General features: G+C 43.4%; 1 protein-coding gene across 1 annotated transcript; it reads left to right on the forward strand.

Annotated features, from left to right (window-relative positions):
- Positions 1-1,262: 1,262 nt before the first annotated feature.
- Positions 1,263-9,567, forward strand: LOC123483226 (E3 ubiquitin/ISG15 ligase TRIM25-like; the record flags this gene model as incomplete). The annotated part of the gene is made up of 5 exons (XM_045212749.1): positions 1,263-1,859; positions 2,285-2,380; positions 8,870-9,103; positions 9,230-9,389; positions 9,515-9,567. Coding segments are annotated over exons 1-5 (1,140 nt in total), but the record flags the coding sequence as incomplete, so codon positions are not given.
- Between the last annotated feature and the right edge of the window lie 504 nt (positions 9,568-10,071).

Consider the following 10,071-nt stretch of genomic DNA (forward strand, 5'->3'; position numbering starts at 1 on the left):
TACATTGAGTGTTTGCTTTTCCCAGCCTGGAGTGTCGGGTGGGCGGGGTTTTGGACTTTTCTCACTTTTCTATTGGCTCCATTTGACCAGCCAAGTTTAATCAAGCTTTTGAAATGGTTTCAAATAGTGAAATTGTAAAATAAGGTGCAGGAGGGCATATTAATTCGCTTTAATGATATACTTGCTGACACGTTCCGAATAAAGCTTCTTCGTCAAAGTACTATTATAACACTGTATTAGAATGTTACAAACACACATTGACATGAAAAGGGAAGCATGATTATAGATTCATATTTAAATCCTCTGAATTCATACAGTATGGAACACAATGTAGAAGACATAGACATATCATTACATACAGTATAGAACACCATATAGAAGACATAGACATATCATTACATACAGTATAGAACACCATCTAGAAGACATAGACATATCATTACATACAGTATAGAACACCATATAGAAGACATAGAAATATCATTACATACAGTATAGAAAACCATATATAAGACATAGACATATCATTACATACAGTATATCATAGATGACATGTATAAATCCTTCCTTTATATTTCCTGTAACACTTTCCATTACAGTAGCCTTATTACTGGCTAGGGTTACTGCTGCTAGTACAGTGTAAGAATGAGGCATCACAGTACTTTTACACCACTGTACTAACAGGAATAATTACACACCAATAAACACACTGTAATGTAAAGTGTTACATCATTCTCAATGATCAGTCAATACATACGGTATTCATTTCAGCTACAGTACATTGTATCCATTTCAAGTCCCCCCTCCCCCATTGTAGCAAATTATCTATAACACATTGTACAGTTTTACAACCACGTATGAGTTATTATGGATGGTTATAGTTAGTGTCATAGCACATAAGTTTAAGGCATTACACAATTAATTAAAAGCATATGTACTTCATAGAAACTGTTACCCTTTATATATTCTAACCACTCTATTTAATTTATTCCCTATTAAGGGCCCTAACCTAGGAACACAAATCTTTGTCTCTATTAACATCTCTCTCTCTCTCTCTCTCTCTCTCTCTCTCTCTCTCTCTCTCTCTCTCTCTCTCTCTCTCTCTCTCTCTCTCTCTCTCTCTCTCTCTCTCTCTCTCTCTAACCCCACCCCTCTGGCAGAACCAGGAAGTCCCTCCCCCTCCCACAAACTCTCTTCTGTGGAAACGAAACTGATCTGAGTCTCTGTGTCATCTGTCTGTGTGAGAGTGAACAACCGTCCAAATGGCTCAGCAGGGAGTTCTGCTGGACCAGGACCAGTTCTGTTGTTCTGTCTGTCTGGATCTACTGAAGGAGCCGGTGGCTATTCCCTGTGGACACAGTTACTGTAGGAGCTGTATTGAGGGCTGCTGGGATCAGGATGTTCTGAAAGGTGTCTATAGCTGTCCTCAGTGCAGAGAGACCTTCACTCCAAGGCCTACTCTGAGGAAAAATAACATGTTGGCTGAGGTGGTGGAGAAACTGAAGAAGACAGGACTCCAGGCTGCTCCCCCTCCTGCTCTGTGCTATGCTGGACCTGGAGATGTGGCGTGTGATTTCTGCACTGGGACCAGAAAGCAGAAAGCCCTCATGTCCTGTCTGGTGTGTCTGGCCTCTTACTGTGAGACTCACCTCCAACCTCACTATGAATTTCCTGGTTTCAAGAAGCACAAGCTGATCAAAGCCACTGCACAACTACAGGAGAAGATCTGCTCGCATCATGACAAACTGCTGGAGGTTTACTGTCGTACCGATCAGCAGTGTATCTGTTATCTGTGTACAATGGATAAACATAAAGGCCATGATACAGTGTCAGCTGCAGCAGAGAGGACTGAGAAACAGGTAAGACCAGAACTACTTGTTGGTGACTGTCTGATAATCAAAAAATTAAAGATACAGTAGGAACTAAGTCTGTTTGAATATGAGAGAAATCAAATGAAATTGATCCTCAGCAGAACAAATATGAACACAAACCTTGAGTATATTGAGTTTGATCCAAATGTATCACCATTTTCTGAAGTCAAACACTATTATCATTCTGAATGCCCTTTTATAAGTCCAAAGTTCAGCCTTAACCCTTTGATACGTGTACGCCTACCATAAAAACTATAATCTTTCACATAGCAAGATAAACAAATATAATATTGGAAAGGGACTTCCTCAAGATTATATACCTTCCTCTCTATGTGCCCTATGTCACATTACTATACTATTGATCTACTGGACAAATAAAGCTTGATAGCTCATTGAAGAGTGATTCTCCACAGAGGCAGCTGGGGATGAGTCAGCAGAAGGTCCAGCAGAGAATCCAGGAGAGAGAGAAGGAGCTGAAGGAGCTCAAACAGGCTGTGGAGTCTCTCAAGGTGAGTATTGTTGACCAGAGGAGACACACCATTTCACTTCTCACTTCCAGTCAGAGAGAGGGAGAGAGACAGTCCTCTATCTAATCCCACTGACTGGAAACAGGACCCCTTTCAGAGAACACACGGCTTAATGTAACTGACGGGATATAAACCCGGGTCTACTGCGGGAGAAACCAACATCTTGGGGGTTCGATCCCCGGGACCACCCATACGTAAAAATGTGTGCACACATGACTGTAAGTCGCTTTGGATAAAAGCGTCTGCTAAATGGCATATTATATATATTATTATGTTACACCAAGAGGAGATTCCCTACTGGGCCGACACTGATTTTAAAGTCACAAGTGGGCTACCTCATCACATAACCATGAGTAACCATGAGTGACTCATGTCCGCTATACATTAACACGGAGCTCTCTCTCTCTCACTCTCTCTCAATTCAATTAAATGGGCTTTATTGACATGGGAAACATGTTACATTACCAAAGCAGGTTAATAAATAATAAACGAAAGTGAAATCAATGATCAGAAATGAACAGTAAATGTTACACTCACAAACGTTTCAAAGTAATAGAGACATTTCAAATGTTATAATTCAAGTGAAAACAGAGTGAGTCGTGCGCCAGACTGAGTTCTGGAGGTGAAATGGAAATGAATGAGGGAGAGTTAAGTGAGGTAGAAGGTGTGGTGAAGAGCTCAGAACCAGAGCCTGGCATCAATGGACATGATAAAGAAGAATCTGGTGCCGTAGGAGTTACATTGTTGGAGAAAGTGGATCCATACCTTTTGGCAGATCCATTTGTGGTTTCAGGGTGGGTGGGAAAGGAGTTGGGTGCAGTTGAATCAGTGAAGGTAACCTGTAGTGGACTTGTGATATTTGTTTGTGTTTCTTCTGACCAGAGGGAGTGGGCGCTCCGTGTCACGCAACCTGGGTCAACATCTGTTTCTTGCTTTGCTCGTAGGAACAGGGCACCATTGAAAGGAGTGATTTCTGCGGTAGCGTTAAGTGTAGAAGTGGAGCAATTAAGGTTGAAGACTGCTGGTGTTTGTGATTCCCGCCGTTTGGTGCAACACAGACCCGGTGGTGAGCGTGGTAAAACATAGGAGTCACTGTCAGTCCTTTTGAGGTTTGAGTCTTTACCCGACAAAGTCATGTTAGGATATATCAGTTATCCTGTTAGAGCTTTTGTGTGCTGATTCAGGTGCAACATTTATGGTCATGTTGCAGCAGTTTGTAGGAGGGAGATTCCAAGATGTGGGAAGTGTGCAGGAGGGCATGGGATAGAGGATTGTGTAGTTTCGGTGGATAAAGTTGTGTGTGTCAACTGTTGGGATGCCCATGTTGCTGGGGATCGGAAGTGTCCGGTGCGAGAGAGGCATGTTGAGGTGCCTAGAGTCAGAGTAGTGCAGAAGGTGTCGTATGCTGAGGCAGTGAAGGAAGTAGAGGAGGATGGGTCAAGGGTGAGAGATCCTGAGAGGATCCCTGTGAGTAGTAGATCTGTGCCAGCACAGAGGGATAGGCCAACGAGTGATATATGCTTTAGTAAAGTTAGCTTCTTAGCGTTCATAGCAATGGTTATCAACTGTACCGCAGAAATGGAACGTAAATCACAGAAAATAGATGTTGTGGTGGCAGCTGCAGAGAAGTATTTGGGCATACAAGATTAGACTTCAGAAGAGTTACAGGGTGTGTTGAGTGGTGGTGTCCCGTCCTCCCAGGCCTTTGGCATGGTGTAGGAGCAGATAGGGTCAAAATAGTGGAATGGGGTAGTGGGTATTTAATTAGTGTAGGGTTAGTTGGAAGGGTGTTTTTCTGTATTATTATAATTTCCCCTTTTCCCATTTTGTATCACAAAGTATAATGGATTGATATTATAGTCCAGTTGGGGGCGGTAATGCAACATATTGGATGCCAACCGCCGTTAAACTCCAAAGAAGAAGAACCGTTATATTATGGCTATGTAAAGTGTTGTAACGATGTCTCTGTCTCTCTCATTCCATCAGTTGGTTGTGTGGGTCTCTGGTTATGAATAGGGTGCTGACAGACAATCGTTGATGGATATTTATAGAGCTCTGATCAGGACGACAATTGATTTTGGGTGTATAGTTTATGGAACAGCGGCAAAGACAGAATCCAGTATAAAGCTTTAAGGATATGTATTGGGGCATTTATATCAACATCTGTATGTGCCTTACTGGTGGAGGCAGGCGAGATGCCTTTGGATATACAGTGTAAAAATGGTCATTATCTTATTGGGTTGAAAGGCTGTGAGGTTGAGCATCCCACTGCTACTGTTCTAGATGACTGTTGGGAATATACTAGTAGACAAGGCAGTGGTGTTGGTTGGACAGTTGGAAAGCTTGCTGATGAGAGTGGTTTGAGGGAGTTGGAGGTTGGCCCTTCTGTGGTGATAGGGGATGTTCCTCCATGGTTACTCCCAGACCCTGTTGTTGATCTAACCTTGGTAGAGAAAAGGAAAGATTGGTCAGAAGTCAGTGATATAGTGAAACTGGTTGACAATTACATTGGTAGAAGTTTTTATGCATTTTTACCGCTTTCACAGATGGATCCAAGGACCCAGATAGTGGGCTTACAGGAGCAGGCGTTTACGTTCCTGAATTTGATGTGCAGATATGTAGAAGAGTAACAGATGAACTGTCAGTATACTCAGTTGAACTGTTGGCGATAATAGTTGCCCTCCAGTGGGTGAATTATAGTATGCTCAGATTCTCTGTCTGTATTGAATAGTTTATCATCTGGGAAATCTAATAGGAGGTACCTGCTATTGGAGGTATTAATGTTATTATGGAGAATTGAGAGAATGGGTGTAGTAGTGAGATTCTGCTGGGTCCCAGCACATACGGGTGTGGAAGGGAATGAAATTGTAGACCAGTTAGCTAAAAGAGCTTTGAAACAAGATATAATTGATATTAATGTTCCACTGGGTAGAGGTGAGGCCAAATGTAAGATCAGAGCCATTTTGATAGATGTGTGGCAGAAGAGATGGTACTCTGAGCACAAGGGCCGGCATTTATATGAATAGTTTACAGTTTTACAGAGAGGTCGATGGACCAAGATTCAAATGTCAGATTAGGAAGGAAGAGGTGGTGTTTACTAGATTGCGCTTAGGACATTGTACATTGAACTCGTCATTACATCTGGTTGGCAAGCATGTGAATGATTTGTGTCTGGGGGGTACGGTCGATGAAACGGTGGAGCATGTGTTGTTATATTGTTGTAAGTATGTTGAAGAGAGGGAAAGATTGAAGTGTAGGGTCATTGAGGTTGGACGGGGTTGGGGGGGTTTGGAAGGGATTTTGGGGATGGGGGAGGTTCTATTAGAAGTTAGTAGGGCTCTTCTTTATTTTCTCAGAAGTACTGAGTTAGGTAGGAGGATTTAGAAATGTTGGAAACCGTGATTGACCACACACTCCAGCACAATAGGTGGCGGCATGCACCTTTAACGTTGGTTTGTGGACCGCCATTATATCATAGAAGAAGAAGTTGGTTGTGTGAGAGATTTGTGGTTCGTGAGGAGGGCTACTATTCTTTTTTCTTTTGGTTCTTGCGTATTTTCTGAATTCATTTTCTCATGGTGGAGGGTTTGTTTATTGGTTTCCACTGTTTATCGTTTAGAGTTGAGCGGGGAGTAGGGGTAGTTTGTTAGGGCGGCGTGATGGCCTCAACCGAAAGTGGAGAAGAAACGCTGTCGCCCGGGTGCGTTCCGGAGAAAGGTGTGGAGGAAGTTTTGCTCATGGTCGGCGAACAGGTTGCAGCGGAACATCTGCACTCTGCATCCAGAATGAACAAGGCGGTGGATGTGTTAATGAAAAAGGTTTGTCTTGTTGCGAGTGGGATTTTTGTGAGGGGTTTGTCACCTCTTTCGACAAGAGTTGTGGTGGCTAATCTGCCTCCGTTTATTACTTATGAACAGACTGTAAGTAGTTGGTTCGTTTTGGTAAATTTGCAAGTGGTTTCGTGTGCTCTCGGCTGGGTGCCAAGCGGAATCCGATAAACATGTTGTCTCTTTTCGTAGACAAGTGTTTGTTTCTTAACAAACTTCAAGGTTACACAGGGGAGGGGTGGAACGCAGGGTTTGCTAGCACAGATAATTTTGGGTGTTTCTAGTGCGGGGATGTAGGGCATAATGCTAGTGCAGAAAAGGGCTAGGACTAGGCTGGACACAATACATTTTTAACACCTTTTTCTGATAGAACTACATAATTGCATCCGCCATGGAGCCCAGTTTCATAATATTACCATATGTCCCAGATGCTTGCCGTAGGTTAGAAATGATAGGGCATGTTTCACCCTGCCAGCTCCTATTAGTTGTTTTGAGGTCTGTGGCACCAACTCGCCTAATGAAAGTTCTATTCCCAGCCCATTGTTCTGCGTCACACTGCCAGCTTCACTATTGTTGGTAATGAGACCAGCCCGTATTAACATTGTAGCTTTACCTCAGGTAACTTATTATTAACAAGGTTATGACTACTTGGTGAGCAAACTCACTGTTCACCAGGGTACACGTTGTGGTGACCCACAGTGCTACATGTGGTTGGGGCATAGCAATCAAACAATTAACATTTTCTGGTCACAGTTAATCATATTTTCTTTCAGAAAAAGGTGTATAACCTAACCAAAACGCATATCCGTCCTCTTTTTCAAGATGTGGCCGATTTAAACAGCCAGAATACATTTTTTCAATGAAGAAATTTTTCAATTTATTGTTTCTATATTACTGCTGGGTAATTTGATATGGGTCGAAATCTGTAAGTTCATAGGCATTGAATTGAGCGAATGCTGCGCAGGTTCACTGAGTTGTAAACTAAATGGACAGGTGTAGCTCATTGATTTATAGATCTGACACAGTTGCTACCTCAGATAATGAGCCTAGCAAGTGTTGTGAATGAGGTATGTAGTACCCACAGAAGGCCACAGGGAGGAGCTAGAGAGCTATAAACCTATTCATTTTCTTTGCTTTAAATACCCTAAACCTAACAATCAATCAATCAAATGTTTATAAAGTCATTTTTACATCAGCAGATGTCACAAAGTGCTATACAGAAACTCTAACCCTAGAATTAATAAGAAAAATACACTTTATTTCTCAGCTGCCTCACCAATGTCTTTACGTGAATTAATAACTTTTAATTGCTAAATATTTCCAATAGATGGCTGCATAAGACCACAAAGCATCAGTTATAGGCTACAAGCATAAAATAGCATGCAACCAAAGACTATGTCCTATGATTTTCTAAAAAGGTCACTCATTACTTTACAGTTAGCTATATACCTCGTATTAGGCCTGTGTTGCTTTTGGGAGAGCAACAAAATATTAACTATAACATTTATTGAACACCGGCCAAATAATCACTAGTCAGATGTGCTAACTTCAACCCTAGTAAACATGCATTATGACATCATCTTAATATCTCATATATTCCAGCCCACCAATAAATCATGCAACCATCGCGGTTAGAAAATGTACCTCAACATGCCCCTTGCTTGTGCTAGAAGGCAGAGTGCTCGCTGCCGCTGGCCGGCACAAGCTTTTTGCGGGCTTGTTGAGTTGGCTACTTGTTCGAGAAGGCAGAGTGGCTCTGTGCTGGTTGATGAATTTGACAATTAATTTAACTAGAAAAATACATTTTTGTCGACCAGAGGTGACTGAATTGCTGCTGGAGAGAGTCATGGGGGGGAGGTCCAGGAGGCTCTGCCTGACCCAGTGAGGAGGGGGCTGGAGCAGCCTGAGGAGGGGCCACCACCGTTTCCACCACTGCAAGTGACAGCAGAGACTGGGGACTGGCAGGAGAGTCCGGAGGACTTACTGACTTTTAACACTCTGAGCCTGGGGGAGTTTGAGGAGGTGGGGGGTAAGGTGCTGTACACCCTCAGTGTCAAGGTTAGACACATCAGGAGTTTAGCGGGAGTGAAGGGGCATCAGTGGCAGGGGGTTGTGGGGGCTGAGAGCATGGCAGGGTATAGGTGGAGGGTGCTCTATAAGCTCCCAGTGCTGGAAAGGTCAGGGGTCCTCCAGTGGAGGGTATTACATGGAGTCCTGGACACCAATAGCTGGTTGGCTCGGGTTGACCTGGGAGTTTGGGAGGGGTGTCCGTTTTCTGCAATGACAGACTGTTCATCATGTTTTTTCTGTGTTGCCAGGGTAATGCCATTACTGTTGACGCCTTAGGGTTGAGTTTGAGTTGTACAAAATGATCAACAGTGTGGAGATGTTTCAGGAGGTATGGGGGCTCAGGGGGGCTGTCTGTACGGCTGGAGAGGAGGGGTTGGATGGACGGTTGGAATGTGGTGCTGGATTGTGTATTGTACTGTGGTGTTGGGTACTGGATAATGTGATTGTGTGGCGGTTGTGGTGGCACGCAATGTGTTTTTAGGAGGGGGGGGGGGTGTTAGTGTAATGAGGATGGCTCATTAAAGTAAGACAAGTCAGTCTCTCTCTCTCTCTCTCTCTCTCTCTCTCTCAACAGCGCTCTGCACAGGCAGCAGTGGAGAACAGTGATAAGATCTTTACTGAGCTGATCCGCTCCATTGAGAGAAGGCGCTCTGAGGTGAAGGAGCTGATCAGAGCCCAAGAGAAGGCTCAAGTGAGTCAAGCTGAAGGACTCCTGGAGCAACTGGAGCAGGAGATAGCTGAGCTGAGGAAGAGAAGCACTGAGCTGGAGCAGCTCTCACACACAGAGGATCACATCCATTTCCTCCAGGTAACTAAACTGCCTTGATACATGTGATATGAAACTAAAACTCAATGTGAAACTCTCAATCATTTGGTTCTGTTCTCTCTTGCTCTCTCTCGCTCTCTCTCGCTCGCTCTCTCTCTCTCTCTCCAGAGTTATCAGTCTCTCTCCGGTAACAGTGTATCTTCAGACTTACCCAGCATCGTTGTCCGTCCTCTTCAGTACTTTGGAGATGTGAGTAAGACTGTGTCTGAACTGAGAGAGAAACTAGAAGACGTCCTTAAAGGAGAATGGACCAAGATCTCCACTACAGGTGTGTTGAAAATAATAAGAACATCAACTTTAGACCATTGAAAGTTCCCTACTAGTCATATACATGTGGAATATGGTGTGATGATAACATTCCCTCTCTCTGTGAATGTGTTTGTGTGTCTGTAGTGAATATAGTGGAGGTTGTACTGCCTCCAGAGCCCAAGACCAGAGAACAGTTCTTACAATGTGAGTCTCTTTATTCTGAAGTAACTAACAGTCTCTTTTTACTGACACTCCTAACAATCCCTCTAGAAATATATAGCAATAGTAGATCTAATCAAAGACTGGGTATCTATCTGACTCCTCATATTTCTCTGATTTGATCTCTGCTGTGCTCTAATCAAAGACAGGGTAGATACAGTATCTGACTTCACTTATTGTTCTAACTCCCCTCATTGGTCTCTGCTCTGCTCTTCTCCCAGATTCCTGTCAGCTCACACTGGACCCAAACACAGCACACAAATGCCTCTCTCTGTCTGAAGGGAACAGAAAGGTGACCTTTACATACCAAGTCCAACGATATCCTGTTCATCCAGACAGATTCACCAGCTACTTGTTGGTTTTGTGTGGAGAGGGTCTGTCTGGACACTGTTACTGGGAGGTGGAGTGGAGTGGGGAGGATGTTGATACAGCAGTCTCATATAAAGACATCAGCAGAACATGGACAGATGGTGGATTTGGAG

The sequence above is a fragment of the Coregonus clupeaformis genome, unplaced genomic scaffold (assembly GCF_020615455.1).
Source record: "Coregonus clupeaformis isolate EN_2021a unplaced genomic scaffold, ASM2061545v1 scaf0048, whole genome shotgun sequence".
NCBI classification, from domain to species: Eukaryota; Metazoa; Chordata; class Actinopteri; order Salmoniformes; family Salmonidae; genus Coregonus; species Coregonus clupeaformis.